This window comes from Ambystoma mexicanum, chromosome 8, assembly GCF_040938575.1.
Source record: "Ambystoma mexicanum isolate Mex_15411 chromosome 8, UKY_AmexF1_1, whole genome shotgun sequence".
In the NCBI taxonomy this organism is placed as follows: domain Eukaryota; kingdom Metazoa; phylum Chordata; class Amphibia; order Caudata; family Ambystomatidae; genus Ambystoma; species Ambystoma mexicanum.
Genome location: NC_090929.1, coordinates 1,240,478,382 through 1,240,502,167, shown reverse-complemented (window position 1 = coordinate 1,240,502,167; position 23,786 = coordinate 1,240,478,382). Strand labels below are relative to the sequence as shown.

The window sequence follows — 23,786 nt, the reverse complement described above, 5'->3', positions numbered from 1 at the left end:
TGGATGGTACCTACGTCGCCAGCACTGTTTTCCGTGTCGGAGCATGCTGGCATGACAGCTGTGTCACCTATGGTGCTGCTACCACCAGAGGCAGTGCCATCAGATACGTTCTTTGGGGGGACCTGTGGTGCTGGGGTTGTGGACTTGCTGGCTGCTGGGGTGCCTGTTGCAGTCCCCTCCAGTGTGCTGGCACTTGATTCCTGCTGCTGCCGTGTCTTGATCCTTGCACCTGAGGTGGAGGCTCTTGGGACGTTGGTCCTGGCCCTCTTTGCAGGCGTGCTGGTAGGGGTGTCCTGCAGCTCGTCGTTGGTATCGGACCCTGTGGTGGAGTAAAGAGGGGCGAGCGTTAGTTATGGGTCTGTCGGATTTGGAATGGCAACGTATCAAATGCATTGGGGTGGTACATGAGGCTGATATGGGACTGGGCCTTGGAGGTGGTCTCATTTTCGTGTGGATTGAGGATGCATTCATTTGGCTGCCTGCAGTTAGGGGGTGCATGCTGCACATGTAGGGGTTGTTTATGGCATCTTGATTCATTTGTTTATTCATTCTGACTTTTAGAGGGCGCTGTCAGGGCAAAGTATGTATTGCACTATGGGGTCACATGGTACTGCACATGTTCGTGGTTTGTGGATTTCGCATTGTTTCTCTTGGCAAACCTACCTGATTCTCCGGATGTCGGCACTCCTTTCTCCATCCCTCCGACTCCCTCTATGCTCTCCATTCCTATGGTGGAGGCGCAGATCTCCTCCCAGGGGGTCAACTTGATGGGCGACTCTGATCCCCCCCCGGTAGCTGTGGCGATGTTCCTGTTCGCAGAAAGTATGCTGCGTACGCGGATCCGCAGGTCGTCCCACCGCTTGCGACATTGCTGTGGCGTGCGGGGTGTTGTCCCCACCGCACTTACGCGCTGTGCCACAAGGGCCCATATGGCCTTCTTGTTGGCAAGGGCCGTCCTGGTCATTTGACTGGAGAAGACGACGGCGGCATTTTCCTGCAGGGTCTCGGTCAGCACGGTCAGTTCCTCTCGGGAGAAGTGGACCTGCCGCTTGCGATCACACGCTTTCTTGGCTACCTTTCCCATATTTATTTTTTTAACTGGGGTTGCTAACGGGTTGGGATGTGTGTCAGGGTCGGATTTTTAATGGTTGTGTTGGGATTCGGATTTTATAGTTGTGCGGCGTGCTGTTTCCCGTTCCGGCCACATGCTTTTACTTCCGTTTCCGTATATTTACGGTGCCCGTAATTTGCGGTGCCCGCTCATTACGGTGCCCGCTCATTACGGTGACCGCTAAGATGGGTGGCGGTATTGCACCTGGTGCAGCGTACGGCGGCGGTAAGGGCCGTTTTGGGGTCATTTCCGCCATCGCAGCCTTTCGGATTCCGCCATGGCGTAATGCTCGTGCCCGATGGGTCGTAATTAGCCGCACTTTGCTCCTTCGTGCAATGGCGGAAACGCTATTTACGCTGTTGCGGTCCGGTCAGTCAATTTCCGCAAGGGTCGTAATGAGGGCCTGTGTGTTGATAACTGTATGAATAGGTGAAGCAGAAGAAAGTAATTCATAAATAGTCCACAAACAATGCAACAAGGAGTTGCTTTCTATGTAATCCTGAACCCTGAGCCAAAGAAAACTTAACAGGCACCCAAGATTTGTGAATTGAAGAAATAATTGACTTGTGGGATGAGATACCAAGTATCAAACATACAGTCTGCACATAGAGGGAAACCCAAGGTTTCAATTGACGTGGAAGATGACCAAGCTATTTGACTCTATCTGGATCTACTTCTCTCGTGAAACAAAAAGACAGTGACAGAGTAGATGTCAACTGCATATTCCAAAGGATCCGTGGTGTGTCAGTATAACTGGGCATATTAAGATCCTTCCCAATCAAGTAGAACATTTCGGGGATTATGTTATCAGGTTTTATACCAAGTTTCACTGACATTTGCATGGTCACTTGGTGCTCAGAAAAAGAGGGGGCTGGGTTCCATCTGTTGGTCCAGTTCGGTAATACCTGAAGGTGTGTCTGGGTCTGTTCCAGGGTGGTCTGAGTCAAGATGAGGTATTTCAGTCCAGAAGGGCACCTTTTGTGCCCATAGTGTGAGGATGCATTTGTCGGGACTGTGATATAAAAGTTGGTTGGGCAGAGCTGTACTGTGAAGATGTTTTATCTCTGTTGAGAGGGGTGTTCATTGGTCATGTGAGGGTGGTGTGGTTGTGTATTTTTTGTTGGAACCTAGAATTTGAATATGTTAGTGAGCGAAGTAGTCAATGAAGAATTTAATAGGAACTTTGGATGCTCAATGTCCTGCTAGTGGTCCAACTGTGGTAGGGTAATTGTGAGAAGGCCAGAGGCCCCTGTGAGAAATCAAAAGGTGTCTAACTTTCTAGTCCCCAGGGACTGACCTCTCTCTCTCTCGGGTGGCCAGGGCACGGCCATCACCTTTGGATCCAGACCCTCAGGGTGCACCAGTGCAGGAGGATCACCTGGGTGAGGGGTCTTCGGGCAGTGAGGGTGAGGCAGCCGATGGTGAGACGCGGTATTCCCCCTTTCCCGTTCCCAATGCACCATCCCTATTTTATAACATCCTCCAACATCCCAACTCCCTCCCAAACCCTTTGTACACAATGACCGGGCCGAGGAAGAGGGAGACTGAGAATGGAGAGGCTAACACTTACATATTTCATTGGACATGTCCCGCTAATCGGATCAGGCAATGCCAGGCACTTGAGTTTAATTAGATACATCTGATACCCATTAGCTCTCCCCACATGGATAAAAGGAGGAACATAGAGACACACTCTGAGCAAGGTGGAACACGAGAAGGAGCAGAACTTCCGGGACGAAGGCAAACCTACTGAAGGAGGACGACCGATCGAGGGACTAGAGCAAAGGGTAGGGAAACCCTGAAGATCTTTGCAGGAGTTTGTTGCTTCCAGAAACCCGTGAAGGAAGTGCAGAGAAAGCGTTTCAAGGACGCCAGCGACCTCCCTGGTGAACAACAGAGTTGGGTAGGCGAGGCCAATCCTCTGGTAGTTACCTTGACTCGTGAATCAAAGCCGCAGAGACAAAGGAACACGCACAACCAGTGAGTTAGTGAAAGACATGAAAGGTCGGTTGGATGATTTAGCACAGCTACCCCCTGTTCCTCATCTCATCTATAATGTGGCCTATTTGACTTGGAGAACACTGCTTCTTCCTCTGTCTCTCCTACTCCTCTCGGCGCTACAGCACCAAATCACTGGAACATCCTCCTAACACTCACACTACTGGCTTCATTTTGCCTACTATTATATATTTGCTTAGTCACTAATTGTTCCAATGAGTGCTGTGCTGTGTAGGTTGGTTTCCCCTTATTTGCTAAACGTCAATGTGCATGCTCCAGTGTTGAAGGCTTTCTAATGACTCAATTCGGCTATGCGATAGCCCTAGGGCTTAAACAGTGGATCTCATTACGAGGTTGCCATTGCCGGGAATCTCGTATTACCATTACTGCCACCTGCCATCCCGGTGCTACCTTTCCCATGGAGTGCAACAGGACTGCATGGGAGGGGGAACCCTGAAACACTGGCACCGCTGTTAACGGTGCCAGTGCTTCAGTGAAAAACCTTCCAGCAGAGGCCTGAACTCCTGGCAGGTCAGGCCTGCCGGTAGTTCAGTGCCCCTACCGGCAGACTTGCAGTGATCCAGTGCGGAAAAGGTGCTGGTGACTTGTTACCGGCACCTTTATTTCCAGACCGGGTCACCTGTAATGAGGCCCAGTGTATCTATAATCTTAGCACCAGTGTTGTCTCACAGAGCTGAGCCTGTGTTCCGGCCACTAAATCCATCAGTACATTTTCTCACTCCCTAAAAGGTTATTTGTGCAAAGTGCATACACAGTGTCGGTGTCCATTCCCACAATGCCATAGAATTCTCGTTGTGCTTCAATTAATGACCCACCTTGGGGATTATGAACCAGGGGGGTGTTAGTCCTGGAATCCTGCTCCAATTGTGGATTCCCGAACAGAGTCTAAACAAAGCGGCAATGTCCCTGCATGTACTGATTGGAAACCCCCTTCTGAGACTGATTTTCTCAAGGTTCCAGTCCCCCAATATTTTCCGCTCTAGAGGATGGTTTTCATGGGCTCTTTCTTACATTCTACACAAGAAATAAATCCTGGTGGGGGACACTTTCACCGTTTCCTAGGAGTGGTGGCTGCATGGCACACAATTCCCCAAGTACCCATCAATGGTTGCTCCAAAAGTGACTTCATCGCACCTGAAAAATGTTTCAATAATCTCTGTAGGACTCCTTAATTAAGAAATATATTGCAGAATAATGCAACACCTATTTGTCATAACTTCACATAAGTTTAGGGTTTGCAAATAATACTGCTCAGTGTTTTGGGAAAACAGGTAAAAACATGGAACTAGAAAATGTAATAAACATTACAGCCTTGGATTTGGCAGTAGTGACAGCATCCCACCACAAAGCCCCTGAAATGTTCATGGGCATCCTGCTTCACAGCCTGATTTTGGTCAGGGTGAAAGAGAGTGGAGAGACTTGAGTGATGAATATGGCTGCAAGGACAGTACACTTTTCATCATCTAGATCACTGTTTCACCCTCCTCCCAGGGACCTTAAAACATGTTTTCTTTAAGTGTCATGGAGCTCTTGTGAGTGGGAATATACTTTTTTGCATGATTGCCTATTGAAGGAATTCTAAACCAAGTAAGAACTTCCCCATCACCGAGCCAAGAAACTCTTTCAGCCCAATTTCGTTCTTAAAATTCTTACTTCTTCATTTTTTAGAATATTTTTCACTCAGTGGATGTGTATTGATCTTTTCAGAGTTTAGCATTACCTGTGATGAAAGTTGAGTTTATAAGAGCATTCCGAACATAGTCCTGAAAGACAAAGAACAACATTAAACTTGCAAATGCGTAGCTGCCTTTCAAGACTGTGAACAATAGACTACATCTAATAAAGTACATTTTAAGAATAATATGTCATGTTATGTTTTTCCTTCTTGCATTTGTATTTCAAGAACCAGTTGACGTTTTCATGTGGTTAGAGAATGTGTATACTTGTGGGACAACATCGCAAACTAAAAGACTGTGTTTTACTGTTTATTTTGTAGAACGTCTGTTTGCAAAAACTTTGTACAAATGTAGGGTTACAAAATATTTAAAAAACAATTTACTGGCTAATACATTATTATTATTACTAGTAGGGTATTTACTGAGGGCAGACATAGCTTCGGGAAGCAACAGAGCACCCTACAATCATAGGGAGAAGAACAGAGTGAGGGAATCAGAGAAACAAGGAAGCAGGGGGTTGGAGGGAAGGCCGGCAATTTGGCATCAAAGGATCTACAACAAAACACCATATTAACTGTAGTCACTCCTGTACTACATTCTACAACTCCTTTTCCTCAGAAAGCTTATTACCATTGAGAATTTTATAATCTTTCTGTCAAATCCAATAAAATAATTTAACAAACAAATGGGTCTAGAAGCCCAAGACCACATCAGCCTCACAACACCTGATCGGCTCCTTTGAGTCAGCTGATTTTGCCTCCTTTAGCACCATGCCATAAATACTTGAGAGAATGGTGAACTGAAGAACTAAATGCTTAAGAGTCATTGTTTACTCCTATGTCCCAGCCATCCTTCCTTGAGACTTGCAGAAATGATGGAGCAGGCAGAAAAAACAAGTTACTTACCTGTAACAGTTGTTCTCCAGCATGGGACTGGCATTGAGTCACATGCTCATGAATATTCCACATTGTCAGGCTGGGATTCCTCGGTAAAAGAAAACCCAGTTTCACCTTCACTTCCAAACGGTCTTTCTCCTATAAACCAATCACTGAGCTCGGGTCATACTGCCCTCAGCCACTCTCCCTAAGCCCCTCCTCTGGCAGTCACCTTCAGATTTTGTAGCACGTAAAGTGGCAGTATGACCAAGAGGAGCTGCAAAGGGGCAGGAGGGAGGGTTTGCGTGTGAATCCATGGCAGACCCATGCTGGAGAACAACAGTAACAGGTAAGTAACTTGTACCTTCTCCAGCATGGGGTCTGGCATGGATTCACATGCTCATGAATAAATAATACATTGCAGTACATACATACAGAACCACGGGAGGTGGCAAAGCTCAACAGAAGCAATTACTCTTACCTCCTCACAAGGCTCACCTTCAAGCGAACAGCATGCATAGCACTGCTTGGCCGACCCTGGACTTCTCTCTGGATCCCTGTCGACGCAGTAGAATCTCGTGAAGGTATACGTAGACCATATAATAACAATTGAGCAAGGTCATGGTGGTCCAACTAATGATACAAACTTGTTCAAGGTACAAAGCAGATGTTTCGTTTTGTTGGCTTGCAACCTTGATTGTCTTCACATTATATGTCCGCTTTGTACCTTGAACACTTGCAAACAGTGATGTCTCATTTCTTCCTACATTTAGAGAATGCAATTGTTAAAATTCAATCCTCAAATATTGTGTATTTGATTTTATATACCCATGTACTATATCATGTATACTTTTACAACAGAATTTCCTATGACCCAATTTGTATATGTATCACTACATTCACTGCATACAAATTAAATAGCAACTGCAGTATCTAATCAACTAACAGTGTCAGTCCAGATTCCTTTTGGTCTGTCAGAAGCAGCAAGTTTGTATCATTAGTTGGACCACCATGACCTTGCTCAATTGTGTTATCATATAGTTCACTTACCTGGGTAGAGCAAGGCATTAACCAGGTGCCCTTTATATACCCGGTTTACGTAGACCTCCACGTGGCAGCCCTGCAGATGTCCAGCTGGGGCATACCAGACAGGAACGCCGTTGTCGCAGCGATCGCTCTGGTAGAATGGGCTCTCAGACGGCCAGGCAGCAGTCAGTTTGCCAATGGGTGACAATGAGTGATGCAGTCAGAGAGCCATCTGGAGAGGGAAGCCTTGGACAAGGCCTTCCCATGGTTCACAGGAGCAAAGTTCACTAAAAGTTGAGATGTCTTCTAGAAACTCTTTGTGTGAACTTTAGAGCACGCGCCACATCCAGAGAGTGCTGAGTCATTTCAGCCGGCGAAGAAGGTGTCGGAAAAAACACAGGGAACACCAAAGGTTTGTTGAGATGAAATTCCAATGGACTCTTCAGCATGAAGGAGGGGTGCATCCGCAGGGCCACCCTCGTATGGGTAGGAAGTCAGATAAGGCCGCTTGCAGGGTAGAGCCTGGATCTCACCTACTCTCCTGGCAGAGGTGATAGCCACAAAGAAAGCCGTCTTCCACGAAAGGAACTTTAGAGGGGCTTGATGCACAGGCACAATGGAGGCCCCTGGGAGCCATTTCAGAACCATGATGAGTTCTGATTCCGGGGCACGCGCCTTCACCAGCGGTAACGATCGGAACAGTCCTTTAAGGAACTCCTTGACCAGGCAGTGTGACCAAAGCGTCCCAGAGACCTGGTGTAGCGGGAGATAGCCACCAGATGCACCTTGATGGAGGCATGAGCCAGCCCCACCCTGGCCAAGGACAATAAGTAAGGAAGGATCTGCAGGGCCATGACCCTCAGAGGGTTGATCTTCTGTGTTCGGCACCACATTGCGAAGCGCTTCCACTTGTGCCCGTAGCACTTAAGAGTCGACAATGATCTGGCCCTGGCAAGGACCTCCCTGCAGTTCTTCGGAAGCTCGTACCCACCTAACTCTAATGCTGCAGGAGCCAAGCCTTCAGGTTCAGAGACCATGGGTCATGATGTAGGATTGCGCCTCCTTCTTTGGTGAGCAGATCCTTAACCACTGGCATCATGACTGGTGGTGACATCGACAGGCTGAGAAAGTCTGGGTACCAAATCTGCCTCAGCCACGCCGGGGTGATGAGGATTATCTTGCACCAGCACCGTTTGAGTCCATTGATAACTCGCTCAGTAGGGGCAACGCAGGAAACGCATACATGAACAGGCCTTCTCACAGGAAGTAGAACGCGTCCCCCATGCTCTTCGGCTGGTGGAACCTGCTGGCGAACCTCTGGCATTTGGAGTTCATCGCTGTCACAAACAGGTCGATCCGGGGCCTGCCCCACTTGAGAAAGACTGTCCACTTGATCCTGCCGAAGCTCCCACTCGTGGCAAGAATGTAGTTCCCTGCTGAGGGAGTCAGCGATAGAGTTCTTGACTCCCGCCAGGTGAAAAGGAAAGAGCAACATCCCCTGGGTGATGGCTCAGTGCCTCAAATCCTGCACCTCTCTGGAGACCGCTGGGGACCTGGTACCCCCATGCTTCCAGATGTAGAAAATCGTGGTGGTATTGTCTGTGAAGACCCTCACCACATTGTCCTCGAGGGATGGGAGGAATGACTTGAGGGCCCAAAACACTGTCTGCAGCTCCAGGACATTGATGTTGAGGTCCATCTCCTCCGGCAGCCACAGGCCTCTGGCATGGAGACTTCCCGTGTCAGCTCCCCAACCATCCAGGGAAGCGTCCGTGGGGACCGTCTCCTGGTAAGGAGGGCTCTGGAAATCCGTGCCCCCAGCGATGTTGGAGCGCACGCCCCACCACCTTATCGATCGACGGAACTAACAGCCCTCACACCCGGCCCAGAATGGACGCTATCCTGTCTTCCGAGGGAGCCGCCAGGCAGGAGACCGTGTTGAGCCTGGGCGCAGAGCGTCTTGCGATGGAATCAAACAGGACTTCGGATAGTTTAGGGAGAACCCAAGATCCGTTAGCAGCCGGACGGTCCTCTCCGTGTGATCAACGGCGATCTCCCTTGACTTGGCACAGATGAGCGAGTCATCGAGGTATGGGTACACATGTATTCCTTGTAGACGCAGATGGGCTGCCACTGGTGCCAGGCACTTCGAAAAGACCCTGGGACCGACTTGAGTCCGAAGGGAAGGGCCTTGAACTGGTAGTCCTTACCCTGTACGACAAAGCTTAGGAACTTGCAATGTTTTTCGTGAATGGGGATGTGGAAGCGCGCATCCTGTAGATCTAGCAACGACAGGAAACCTCCCTCCTCCAGTTGGCTGAGCACGTGCTGCAACGTGACCATCTGTCACACCGCTTCCTACTAAGTCAAGGACACGCCCCTCCGCGTCTATCTCTATCCGCGCTCCCCGGCACACACGCTCGGATTCATGTACTACGTTTCCCACTCACGTTTCACACAACAGGGCACGGCATGGCATGTTTGGCGGAGCTGGCGTTTATCGCCCTTCACGGCTGTGGCAAACTAAGTGGAGACTCCTTCACTCCAGGAACTCACATCCTTCGCGGAGACCGGCGCTGCCCGGCGTGTCACGGATCACGTGACTCTTGGTTGCCTAGCAACGCTACAACGCTTTCGGTTCACTTCTCACGTGATACTGTCACGTGCGTCCCTTCCAGGGATAAAAGGAGTTCGAAAACCGAAGGCGTTGCTTCACAGCTGTTTCAACTAGGATCACGTGACGCTCTCTCTTCGTTCAAGGACCTGTCCTATTCTGACCTACGCTTGCTCCACGGATCGTCTTTGCTTAACCCTTCACTGACTCTGGAACTTTGGATTGCCTATTGCCGACTTACGCTTGCTCCACGGATCGTTTTTGCTTAACCCTTTCACTGACTCTGGAACTTGGATTGCCTATTGCCGACTTACGCTTGTTACACGGATTGTCCTTGCTTAACCCTTCATTGGCTCTGGAACATTGAATCATCTGTTTTCTGACCTCGGACTGCCTGGAGTTCTCTACGGATCACGTGTTTCATTAGGACCTCGGTCCTACAATAGGTGGTTACCTGCTCTACCTTACAGCCTTGTCCAGCCACAGTCTGGAGGTTCACGCCTTTCAGCCTTGGGAAAGACACAAGTCCTCACAGGTATTCCAGTGTTTTGGTATTTGCATTTGGGAAGATTGTGTCCTGCTTTCCTACTTACATAACCATTGTACCTTGCCTTACAGCGCTTAAGGGGTTCTTCTGGCTGTCCCGCGTCCTGGCTTGGGGACTTCCATCTGTGGCCTTAATAATCACGCTGACAGTATTTCTGGTGTTGTCAGGGTGTTTCTTGGGGACAGAGGGGTTGTTCATATTCTACACGACCAACGAACTTCGTAACACCATCCTTGATTTTTGGGAATTGATGTTACTTGTTGAGCCTTCGAAGATCGAGAATGGGCCTCCAGCCCCTGGTCTTCTTTTTTACTAAGAGGTATCTGGAGTAAACTCCGGAGCCCCGGAGCCGCTTTGGAACCAGCTCTATCGCCCCCTTTCTTTTTTAACATGGCCCAAACCTCCAGCCCCAGCTGAGAAATGTGATACCGGTGGTATCCGCTGACACCAAAGTGTGTCCGTGGGAGAGAGCGTCCAGCACCCATCATCGGTGGAGATGTAGAAGTTTGCCAGCTGATGATGTTTGCCAGCTGGCCTCCCACCAGGGTGCAGGGGTGGGGGTCCAAGATCTTGGCCAGTTCAATCCTGCTTGGAGGCCGGCGCGCCACCTTGGGAGCCTTGATGACGACGGCTTCCACCTCCGAAGGCCTTCGAACTACCCCTGTAAGCCTCATGGGTCATGGAACAGAAGGGTTGGCAATATGAGGACGGTCCTCTGCCGAAACCTTTTGATGATCTGCCCGACTTCCCTCCTGAGGAACGAAAGGCGGACGGTGCTGTTGCAGCATGCCCATGGCACAGGCCGTCTCTATGCCGGTCTTGATGGCCTGCAGTGATTCATTGACAGCCTTTCTAAAGAGACTGTCCCCTTCAAACTGCATGTCCAAGACCCTCGTCTGAACTTCCTGCCTAAAGTTGGTGGCCTTCAACCAGCCACGATGACGGAGGCAAACCCTGTTCCCCATTTGGCAGAACCCTGTGTCCGCAATATCCAGGGCCACGGTGATGACGTGGTCCGACGCCACCTCGCCCTCCTGAAAGATCTCCAGTGCCTCGACCCGTTTGTCCTCAGGGAGGAATTCCCATAGCGGGGCCATCTTGTACCATAACTCCAGGTCGTACCTGGCCAGGATCGCTAAAGCGTTAGTTTCCTTGACCGTCATAGCCGCTGAGTAGATAACCTTTCTACCCACAGCGTCCAACTTCTTCCCCTCGCTGTCTGGGGGAACGGAGGCGGAGGATGATGGGTTGGATGACTTCTTCTGCGCAGCCGCCGAGACCACTGAGTCTGGTGATGGCTGTGATCGCAGACACTTGGGTGCAGACTCCGGCACCCATTATTTCTTCTCCAGCCGGTCTCTTTTTGCTAGGGCTGAGGCTGGGTTTTTAAGCAGTGCCAGGCCCTCATTTCAGTGTTCGTCTAGGAGATGCACTGCCAGAATGGTCTTCCTTTTCGCCTGCCGGCATTGATAAAGGCAGCCCCCTTTCTTCGTCTCCTCCGGCGTGAGCTGAAAGAGTTCCGATGAGTGGGCGACCATGGAGACCATGGAGTGGAATGAACCCACTTTGTCTGGGGGAGAAGTCTTTGGAGGCGGAGCGATGTCGTTGTCGGTCTTCGCCGTGTCTGTCCCTGTATCGATAGGGGGGAGGGGCACATGTGGCAGCTGGTGAGGTGGCGTAGTGTGCCGCTTCCTTTTCTTTGGCGGTGGTGGTCCCGGTGTCAACGGGGCTGGTGCCGGTGGTGCCGTCGGTATCCTCTTCTGTATCTCAGACACATGTCCTGTGACAAATCTCTGGGAGGTGTCGCGGGAGCAGGCTTGCTGGGCTCAGCGCCTACATCGCTGTTGCCCCCTTCGGCAACTTCCTCCTCCTCGACATTCCCGTCATCATCCCCACTGTCCTCCGGGACGGTGTGGACGGAAACCATGACCTCTTCCTCCCAGCGGTAGCTGACTTCCAGTTTTCTTTGAAGAGGAGCATTGGCTGGAGACTGAGGCCAATGGAGAAGATGAGCTTGCGCAGTGACCCGGACGGAAGCAGACTGCAGTGCTTGGCCTTGTCTTGGGCACCAATGGATGGAGCGTCCCTCAATGGACTTAGAAGCCCGCTCTGACTGGCTGGATCTGAGTAAGGCATGCCTCTGTGAACCGCACAGGGTAGAGGCCTTGGCGTTGAGCCACACCACCAATCTGCTGTGCCGATCCTTGATGGTGCGCTTGGTAAAGACACAACAATTCTTGCAATCCTCCTCCTTGTGCATCAGGTGAAGACAATAGAGGTACTGCAAATGCTTGTCCTCCACAAACACATTCCTCAAACTGCAGCTGGTGCAGAGCTTGAAGAGGAAACCCCCGTCCTTCTCCTCTGACATGGTCCGGCATGCAGTGTAAGCCTGATGGCCTTGGAATCTTCGAAGAAAAGACACACAACGATTCTGCCCTTGAGGGGCGATGAAAGACGCTGACAAACGGATCCCCATTAGTCGGATGAAGAAAATAGAGAACACAGGATCAAACAAACAAAAATAGGAATTACCTAGCAAAAATGCATGAAAAATGCAGAAAAGCTCTAAGAGTGGAATACAAGGACTCCCAACACTTGTACGTGCTGTAAAAAAAAAGATGGCTACCAGAAGAGGGGCTTAGGGAGATGGCAGTCATTGGTTGGGGGCAGTATGACCCAGAGCTCAGTGATTCGTTTATAGGAGAAAGACAGTTTGTAAGTGAAAGTGAAACTGTTTTTTCTTTTACCAAGGATTCCCGGCCTGACGACGGGGAATATTCATGAGAATCCATGCTAGACCCTATGCTGGAGAACCCAACTTAGAAGTAGCAACTACCTACTGAAACAATCATTGGCAAAGCCACCAATTTTAGCTTTTGTGTAGGCTTAAGGAGAGCAGCACCTACGGCGTGTGTACCATTTCGTTTTCAGTTTAAAATTCCGGTACATGCACTGGGCGACTGTGTTTTACTTGCTGTAGACAATGAGAGAGTCTCATGCCGAGCTATACTCTAGAACAACAATTTACTTTCTTACCTGGTAACGTTCTTTCGATGGGATGGTCCGACGATGTATTCCATATCTATGACAGTAATCACCACAGCTGTGCTGCTTCGGAAAATCTTTCGGCGTCTGCGTCCTGCGTCGATGACATCGATACGCCATCCTCGAGGTCCTCCTCCGACGGCACCAGATGTTATAAGTAGGACGCACGACGCCCGTAGCCTCAGTTGTAGTTTTTTGGACCAATCTCCTGCCAGTATGACCACAGAAAGCCTTGCGGAAACGTAAGCAGCAATCGCATAAGAAATTCTGTAGCGGGGTAGGTAGGGAGGGAGCGATATGGAATACGTCGTCAGACCATCCCATCGAAAGAACGTTACCAGGTAAGAAAGTAACTTGTTCTTCGAGGGGATTGGGTCCTCCGACGTATTCCATATCTATGACAGACTCCCAAAGCAGTACCAACGTAAGGAGGTGGGAAAAGAATTTAGAATATACAAATTTAGAATGCCCAATCAAATTGCAGAGTAAACAACCGCCTTGCCAAAGGCCAGATCCTGCCCCCGGATAGAATCGAGGGAGTAGCGACGTACAAAAGTATGGACCGAAGCCCAGGTGCCTGCATCACAGATGTTACGAATAGGAACACCCCTCTGCAGGGCAGTAGAGGCAGCCATACCCCTGGTAGAATGGGCCCGAAAGCCTACCGGAGGGTCCTTACCCGCCAAGCGGTAACATTTGGAAATTGCCAAGATGATCCATTGAGGCAAAGTCTGCTTACTAACAGCTTGTCCCAAACGCCTTCCAGCGTAACCAATAAAGAGTTGATTGCCCACTCTGACCCGGGACATGCGTGAAATATAAAAGCTTAAAGCTCTCCTAGGATCCAGCCTATGGAGCCTCTCCTCGTCCTTACCAGTATGCGGAGGAGGATAAAATGCTGGAAGAATAACCTTCTGGCTTAAATGAAATTCCGACACCACCTTCGGAAGAAAGGAAGGACAAACTCCAAGTCCAACCCTGTCCTTGTGAAACACAGTGAAGGGTGGCTTAACTGAAAGTGCCTGTAACTCACTCACTCAGTGACCGCAACTAAAATACAGTTTTAAGAGTTAACAGTCTCAAAGGGCAGGAATGCAAAGGCTCAAACGGAGCACCCATTAGAAACTTGAGAACAAGGTTCAGATCCCAAACGGGCACCTGGAAAGGTGACGGAGGGAACACATTAGTGAGCCCTTTCAGAAACTGAAAAATTAAAGGGATTTTAAAATAAGAACACTCCTCAGACGAGCGCTTAAATATAGACAGCACCACCAGGTAAACTTTAATGGTACCCACTTGTAGGCCCTTGCAGGCCAAAGAAAGCAAAAAAGACAGAACGACAGGAATGTCACATGAAAAAGGATCCACATTCTGAACTCTGCACCAGTCGCAGAACTTTCTCCAACGGCAACAGTACAGGGACTTAGTTGCCGGCCGTCTGGCCGAAAGCAACACCTCCATCACGTCTTCAGGGAGGTCCCAATCCTTATACCTCAACCTTTCAGAAGCCAAGCATGAAGTTTGAGGGAACTGACCTCTGGATGGAGAACCTGACACATCTCCCGTGAGAGCAGATCGCCTCGGTAGGGAAGACGACGTGGAGGGCAGATGGACAAGTCGAGAAGGTCCTGGCCCATGTCGGAGCAATGAGGATCATCCGGGAACCGAACCTCTGTAACCTTTGCAGCACTTGCGGGATGACGGGAACTGGAGGAAATGCGTACAGCAGTGGGAATGACCACTCCACCACGGACGCGTCTCCTGAGGCTCCTCTTGGAGGAAATTCCCGCAAGCAGAACCTTTTGCACTTCCGGTTGAGACTGGAGGCGAAGAGATCCACTTGTGGGGTCCCCCAAAGGGCGAAGATCTCCAGGAGAAGCTCCTGAGCCAGCTCCCACTCGTGAGAGATCGTGCTCTGTCTGCTCAGAGCGTGAGCTGTCTCGTTTTCGTCTCCGGCCAGATTAACTGGTGAGATCAAAATTTCCTGCTGGATGGCCCAGAACCAGAGCTGCATCGCCTCCCTGCACAGAGGAAGTGACCTTGCCCCCCCCTTTTTGTTGAGTTAGTGCATGGCCAACGTGTTGTCCGTCAGAATCAGGACATTCTTTCCTCGCACAGTCGGCAGAAAAGCCTTCAGGGCAAGCCTGACGGCCCTCAGCTCCAACAGATTGATATGGAGTCTGGATTCCGACGGAGACCAACGACTGCTGACTGTCAACTCGTTGGCATGCGCTCCCCATCCTGTGAGGGATGCGTCCGTCACGATCGTCACCTCCGGCCACGGTAGCCAAAACGGAGCCCCCCCCTCCAGATTGTCTTCCACGGCCCACCACAGAAGGTCCTGGGAGACAGAGGGCGGCACCTGAATGGGGTCCGACATCCTGCCGGGATGAAGGAGAATCCCAGCCTGTGAAGGGAGTGGCAGGTGACGGACAGATGATCCAGGACTTGCTCGGGAGAGCGCGCTCTGATCAACCAATCGTCCAGGTAGGGGTAGACGTGAATCCCCCCCTTTCCTGAGATGCACTGCTACCACCACCATGAGCTTGGGGAAAACCCTTGGGGTGGAGGTCAATCCGAACGGCAGGACCCGAAACTGAAAGTGCGAGTCGCCAACCGCGAACCTCAGGTACTTCTTGTGCTTGGGATGGATCGGCACATGAAAATAAGCGTCCTTGATGTCGAGAGACACCAACTAGTCCTGAAGTTGAAGGGCCTGGAGGACTTGAGAGAGAGAGTAACCATCTTGAACTTGTCCTTCCTGAGGAGTTTGTTCAAACCGCGCAAGTCCATGATGGGTCTCAATACCCAGTCTTTCTTGGAAATCAAAAAATAAGGGGAATACCATCCCTTGTTCCTCTCCGCTACAGGCACCAGCTCTATGGCGCCTTTCTCCAGCAGGGATTAAATTTCCTGCGCAAGGAGCGGATCCAGACTCTTCAAAGAGAGATTCCCTGGTGGATTGTCGTGAGGCCTCTGCCGGAAAGGAAGACAGTAGCCGTGGGCTGTGATCTCCAGAACCCACACATCTGAAGTAACGGCACGCCATTCTCCACGATGCTGCGCCAGCCTTCACCCAACCGGCGAAGCATGGGCCTCATGACTGAGCAGAAGTGGCTGTGGCGTTGCCTGAGGGCAAAGAGGCAACTGCTTGCTTGGCCTTGCACCTCGAGTACCTTGTTTACCACCTCTGGCACTCCTACGGTTGCCCTTTGACTTGCAGCTCCTCTCACTTTACTAAAGGATGAGTAATAACAAAAGGAACCTCCCCTCCACTGCTGTCCCCTAGGACGAAAAGGCAGAGGTTGGCGGACTGCAGCGCCCAACGACTTTGCTGCAGCTTTGGAGGTCTGCAACCTCTGAAGGCTCTCGTCAGCCTTTCTGCCAAAAAGATGTTCACCATCAAAGGGCATGTTGAGGAGCCTGGCTTGCACATCAGGAGCAAACCCCGACTTCCTCAACCACGCAAACCTGCGTATTACGGTGCTCGCCGTCATGGACTGGCTGAGACAGTCTGCCATGTCCAAACCCGACTGAACGGACTCACACATGGCATCCTTGCCATCCTGAATAATAGCAAGAAAACCATCCTGTTCGTCCCCTTTGGGAATATGTTCAGCCGCTAAGGAAATACAGTTCCACAGAGTGTGCGTGAAACGTGACAAGGCACATACAGAGTTAGCCGCCTGAAGAGCCATACTCCCTGAAGAAATCACTTTCTTCGCCCAGCCATCAAAACGCTTGTCGTCCCTATCAGGAGGGATGGTAGGATACGGCGCCTGCTTTGCTGGGGCCGTAGCCGCCTGCACCACCAAACTCTCCGGAGTGGGGTGCGTGGTCAAGTAGCAGGGGTCACTACTGGCTGGGCGGTATTTTCGCGGCAAAGACTTGCCCACTGCCAGGAGACTCTCCGGAGCAGTCCAAGCCGCTGGCACCCTTCTTTGCAGAGCCATAGGGAATGGCAGTACCGGGTCAGTGGATGGACCTTGGTCGAGGATATCCGTCAGGTCATCCTGCACAAAATCAACTGGGGGCGCCGACCACCCCAAGTAGTCAGTGACCGTCGACATAAGGCGCTGGTACGATGACTCGGCATGGGTGCCAGGCTCAGGCCTACAGAGCTCGACCTCCGGAGAGGTGTCCAGACCACAGGCGTCATGCAGTGACTGACGCAAGTCCTCAATCTGGCTATGACCAGAAAGAATCTCATCTGGTACCGTATCCGGAACCAACCCATCTTCAGAACCCTCTTCCACCTCAGAAATATACTCCATAGGCTGGAAAGTGGGCATTGAATAAGGGACAAAGACATGTTTTGACTTGGCCAGAGCCTTTCTAGGGGGTTCCGCCGTGCCACGGGGTACCTCTGACACCACAGCCTCGAAAGGCGTCGAGTGAAACAGCGTCGACGTTGAGCGCGGCGCCGACAGCATCGACGGCTTCAACACAGGCCTCGAAGGCGAGCACTGAGCGTGTCCTTCGACAGCCTGGGCGCTGATGGCGTCGACGACTTCCTCGGAGGTGGATCCTCGAGAGAGTCCGTCGACGACCTCAGCGCCACCGGCGTCTTCTTCTTCGAAGACTTCACAGGTGTACACGGGCTCGAGCGCGTCGAGGACCGGGACCTGGAACGGGCATGACTGGAACGATTCCCCTTGTCCGAGCGGGACCTCTCCCGCGAATCGTGCCGACCACCCGAGCCCAAAGGCGTACCAGCGGTGTCTCCAGTACGGTCACAACCGACCCCTCTCTGAGACGCGGACGGACCGGACCCCTGCGATTCAAGAATTGCCAACATTTTCTTCCCGAAGGAAGCCCATTCCTCTGGAGAGGAACGCTTGGTGGTTTAAGAAACCCGCCGATGGGCAGAGTCTTCGGAAGGGGACGGGGAAGGCGACCAATGACGGCGCTTCCAGGAGTGCCTCAAAGAGGCAGAGGAGTGGCGGGACCCACTCCGGGACCGAGACCCCCTAGACTACAATGAGGAGAGTCGCAGCTCAAATCGTCCGTCGAAAGCCCAGTGGACCTCGCCTTCCGGGGCTTGGACACCTTACCGACCGACAGCTTCTTCTTACGTTCCCGCAAGGCCTTGGATGTAAGCGACTGGCAGTCGACACAATCATCCGTGTCGTGGGCCTCCCCGAGGCACCAGAGGCAGGCGTCGTGCGAGTCTGTCACCGACATCTTGGACCCGCAGTCCCCACACTTCTTGAAGCCCGGACGCGGGGTGGAAGAAGAGGAAGACATCCCGATACAGTTCACAAACGAACAGGTTTGAAGAACAGAAACTCCAAAGAGTCGAGGCGCGCCGAGATCTCCGAAGCGAATACGTTCGCGGAAAAAACGGAACTGAGGCTACGGGCGTCGTGCGTCCTACTTATAACATGCCGTCGGAGGAGGTCCTCGAGGACGGTGTATGGACGTCATTGACGCAGGATGCAGACGGCGAAAGATTTTCCGAAGCAGCAAAGCTGTGGTGATTACTGTCATATACGTCGGAGGGCCCAATCCCCTCGAAATGCTGACCACAGTAGCATACCATTGAGAGTGATTCCATATTAGAAGGTGATCGTTGTGATCGTTGTGTTCACCACAGTACATGGTCAGAGGTAATAACCTGCCCTGATGAAGGACCTTGAATTCCGAATTGGATTGGCAAATTGGCAATGGCCTCAAATTCTGGTTGATTAAATAATACTCTTTGGTTTTATAACCATTTATGAATTGCATTTGATGTAGTGCTCCTTTTGTTCAACATTGACAAATAACTACCTACATATTTTATGAATGCCATCTAGCTATTCATACTTGGCAAAGGGAGTGCAACCCTTACTGATGGCTTTTGAGTTTAGGTCCAGTTGTTGTGTATATGCGAGTGCCCGGTACGGAGGCACCTCACACCAGATTAACCGCTGATATTAATTTGAGGAGTAAAAATTGGAAGCATTTATGAATTGGAGCGGTGTCTGCTCACCTTTGTTCTTGGCGTGATGGGATAGGCATTTGCCATGCACTGCCACAATGATACGACAAGGCAATAACATGGTAACAGATGGAAAATGTTGCAAGCGATTGGGCCTATGGTGTCAGTGCCTGGCAAATGGCTGTCTAATTACTATACACAAGCCAAAACTGTTTGGCGTTGCCAATGCTTGTTTTTAATAGGACTAGCCAAGAAACAGAATGGGGATATCTATAGTTTACCTATCAAGTGCCTGAAGGTACACCAAGTCAATACATTTTTTATTAGCCATGGAGCTTGATTACAACTGCAATTAAGACATTGGGCCTCATTACGGGGCTGGTAATTTATTTTTCCGGCGAAATGGCCAATTACTGGGTCATTACGGCCTTGCCGGACCTTGTATTTGACCATTCCTGGGCGCCGGGAAAAATTCTTCCCCATTCCCATTTGAGCCCCGGAGGGCTCAATGGGAATGGGGTAGCCAGATGCACCAGCACCGTTATGAATGGTGCCGGTGCATCCGACATGCTGTGCATGCGGATGCCACTCTGCCCGCCAGGTCCGACCTGGCGGGCAGAAAGCCAACCGCGAGGACAAGTCGTAGTTTGCCGGTCCGGGAACTACAGTAACGGCAAACTTAATGGTGCCATAGTTCCCGGACCGGCAAACCTATAATGAGGCCCAATATTAACTCTCAAAAGACTGCTTAGAAATAAAGCTAGCAGGCCATATGTAGCATTTGATAATACTACTTGATAGTTCTAGCTCCAAGAGATCCCACAATGGTGTCTTTTAGACGGGAAGGTGTAGGTAGTCAGTGGGAGTGTCATACGGAACAGAATGTCCTTGGGTGATCAATGGGTGGGTAAAAAGCCAAACAATACTTATATGTTGTGTGTCCCTACTCACATGCCATATACCTCCTATTTGCACTCCAATGCATTAGCTCCAGCTTCCAGTAGCCAAAACTAAAAAAGAAGCCGTTTGGTTTAGGTACAAGTGTCAAATAGGACAAATGACATAAAAAGTATGGAATAGGAGAACTACCATATCCCTTTTAAATGAGGTCATGAACAGGTGTGAAACTAATAGAAAAACATGTTCTGACAGGAACATGGGGTGGCTTGAGAAAACACCCCCACCTTCTACTTGCCTTGCCTTCGACTTGCTGGTACCTGAGACACCTGTTCCCTTTCACTTCTGTGATCGGACAGCTGCGGTGGAAAAATGGAGTGTCTTTATCAAAAAATGCCTGATCTGTGAGACAGACTTCAATTGAATCCAGCGCTCTACTGGGAGCCATTAAAGACTGCATACACGACCAGTTTGATCACCCGTGGTTTTAAACCAAGGAGCACACATGCGGCTGTGTTTGAAAGTCTTTGGACTCGTAAAATCATATAATTCTGGTGGCGTAGATCTATCCAGTTGTATAATCTAATTCCAAGCAAACTACTGGACTAGGTATACTTTCTCTCTGGGGGTAAAGGTAGAAACGGATAGAAATAATCTAATTTAAGTGTAGCTTTGATTTCTGGTTCTAAAGAAAGTTCTTGGTACATTCATGTTTCCAAAAGCTGCCTATAGAACCAAACATGGGACTATACTACACCAGCAGATAGTCAATAAGGTAATAAAATATGTTTCAAGAAAATGTTCACAAAATCCAAAGATTACATTACAAAAAACTATCTATACAGGTTTCATAACGGATTGTGGCAGATTGTGAGATTGGCGGTAATAGTAAAACATGCAGTACTTTCAAAATCCTTTTTTTTTCCTCAGCAAAATAATGGGTTGAAAAACCTATTTTCAACAAATTCACATGCGTTTGAACATTTCTTCCAAGCAAAAGCACTGTCAAATGCCATATTACTCACACAGTAATACTGCATGTGCCCAATGGAGTCCTATAGGAATGCAAAACAGAGAATAACTAAAAGTTCCACATGACTTTAAATCATGCAGACTGCTCCCATTAACACATGTTTATCACATGCTGTGACAGTAAACCTTTGGCAGTATTACCTTTAATAATTCCATCAAACTTGGAATCAGGCCTACGATCATACAATATTTGCTCAAGTTTAGTTAACTATGGCTGAAAATCAATTTAAGTGCGATGGTAACGTTAAAGAATTGATGTCTGAAATATGTTTTATTGTGTTCTGGTTTGCAAACAAAAACTTCCACAAGATAAAACATTATTTAAAAATACAACACAAAGTGCAGAATATATGTTACTAATTTGCCATACAAACAAAAAAGTAAAGGAAAAGAAAAGAAAACATCTCAGTTCATATGTGTTTCCAAAATGTCATACAAATAAATAAAACATCTAGTCAAATCGAATACTAATGATACATGGCATCCCCTTCTGTGTCGGGGTCACCTGGTGACTGACCAATAGCTTTTTTTTACAAAAGTAGTCAAAAAAGCAGTTTACACAGGCAAGAAGTAACAGGTTTATTCAGGGCCCAGACGCAGCTGGGACAGCTATATTCAAACAGATCGGGGAACAGAACTGTGTGAAAAGCCGCTCTCACAGAGACGGCCCTCAATCTAAAACTTTTATAACAATCGAGATAATTAACATTAGTAACTTTCAACATGAATAATTCTCTCCACACACAATCTTATTGGTGCTCGCACATTATACCCTTACAGAAAAATATACATTGTGTCTACAAACCTTTCCACACCACCCTTAATTATAATTTGTGATATCACAATCCAACCCCTACTTCCCACATTATAATGACAATTAAATGAAACATTAGAGTTGACGAGCAGAACTTTATTAATCCGTCCCGGTCATCTGGTCTACGCTCTCATGAGAAACGCTCTCTACCATGGCACTGTCAGAGCCTTGAACCACGAACATACTGCTATACAGATTTTGCATATTAAGAATTATTCAACCTTCTTCCCAGGCAAAACATACTAAGGGGCAATTTGAAACTTCTGCGTTTTTTTTTACTCCATCTAAAACTAGTGTTTTGCAATTAATTTTGAATTATAAAATGGTTATGCCCTCCTTGACTGTCGGCAGTACCAATGGGTTCTAATCTGTGACCTCGAAAAGATAACAACTATTCTTTGCTTCTTACCATAACAGCCTCGGATCGTGGGACCTGTGATGTGTTACCAGCCACTGCGGCTTCGTTGCAGATTAATAAAAAGCTAACACACGTTTTCTGCAAAAGCATGCTGTAAGGCCTATTTACCGCGTATAAGCCTACTTGTAGGTTTGGTTATACTTACCTGTGCCCCTGCATGAACTTGAATGTCATATATATTGAACGCACATTACACAAAGGAAATCTGATGAAGCAAACTCTGTAAAATATCTCTATTGCTGGAAAATGTTGAATACTCGCTGCATAAAGAATAAACTATCCAATTTATGTGCCATATTAATCCAATCCCAATCGAAGTATTTTTTTTAATTTTTATAGGATTGATTGATAACTCTGCTGGATCAATTCTCAAACAAGTCAACATATTATTGTTATTATTAACAAACTAGATTCCTTAATGGCATCCAGTTTATCTTTGTGGGCAAAATCTCCATCCCAATCACTTAAGCCCTCCCAATCAACAGCAATCATTGGAGCCTACAAAGAATCACAGGATTACATTTGTTTAAAGTAAGTGACACAAGTTGCTTCATCAATGATGTTACAGGTGTCACGAGTTCTACTCTGAGAATCTCATGTAGGTTCTCCCAGAACATTAAAGTATTTTTGCCAGTTAAATATGCCAATGTTTTGGGCTGTATTTATAATCCATCTGTTATTTCTGACCTGTTATCCAATTTTGATTTGTTTGGCACACCTAATTTATCCATAACATAGCTTTAAGGGTAATTTCTGTAGATTACTTAAATGTGTCTAAACTTTGCCTTCTTTTCTCTTTTTTAACAGCTACTTGGGCATCGAAAAATGTTTTGAAGCACAGCATGTCACGTTTGCTCCCTTGATGGACATTCGTTGAGTACAATTTGCCACAGTGTGATTAATATTTTCTACAGTAAAAAGATCTTCATTTATATGTAAAAACACATTATTGCTTAGCTTGTTTAAGAGCATGTTGTTCCAGAGCTGCAATGTGCCACTGAATACCTCTACCTCGAATGTGAGGGGTTACAACAGCCAAATAAATTGCCCCTGTAAGAACTGGACTTGAAAAACCTAGTGCACACATAAAAAGGCATGGCCACTACGATCTGTGAATACTCTTTTTAAAGGAGAGAATTACTCAAACATGGAGGAAGTTAAAAAATAGCATTTTAATAATTTGTTTGGTCCCCTATGCCTAGATACTAAATTCTGACTTGTCCCTATTTCTGAGGGAGTAAGCATCTCTAAACTCAATTTTTCCATCATTTCTCACAATTGGGACCCCTTTAAGTGCTTCTCATGGCGTGTGCATCTTTGTTCTAAGCACCATAACCCAGTGAGGTAACGGATTCCAGATGGCTAATAGAGTTGGATTGTCCTGAAAGCAATATATTATGTTTGTTCCCTGCTTCCAACCAAAGCGTGGAAATTGAGTCCAACTGATCAAATAAAAACTGTGTTTGGAAATTCAAATTCCAATGCAGACTGACTAAGAAGAATTCCATTTCACCATCTTCAGTCATCATGCAAATTATAGACTGTCTCTTAAAATGTCTTTATTACAGCAGGAAAAACGTAAATTCATGTCCACAGCCACTGCTAGACCCCCACATGGTCTTCCTTTTGGACCTTGTTGCGCGAGTTTAACATAAATGACATGATAGTAAAGTGCTCTGTTGCTTCCCGAAGCTAGGTCTGCGCTCAATAAAGACCCTAATAATAATAATACCCCTGGATACACAACCACACAGTCAGCCATGTTTCTTGCAGACCGAAACATGTC

At 48.5% G+C, this 23,786-nt stretch overlaps 1 protein-coding gene across 2 annotated transcripts in view; it reads right to left on the bottom strand.

The window, feature by feature from the left end:
• Window positions 1-23,786, bottom strand: part of LOC138472928 (protein FRA10AC1 homolog) — a 735,805-nt gene that overhangs the window by 218,607 nt on the left and 493,412 nt on the right. For both annotated transcript variants that reach the window (XM_069611349.1, XM_069611350.1), the window contains exon 10: window positions 4,851-4,893. In XM_069611349.1, the coding sequence (XP_069467450.1) occupies window positions 4,851-4,893 (43 nt within the window). The remainder of the gene's footprint in view (window positions 1-4,850; window positions 4,894-23,786) is intronic.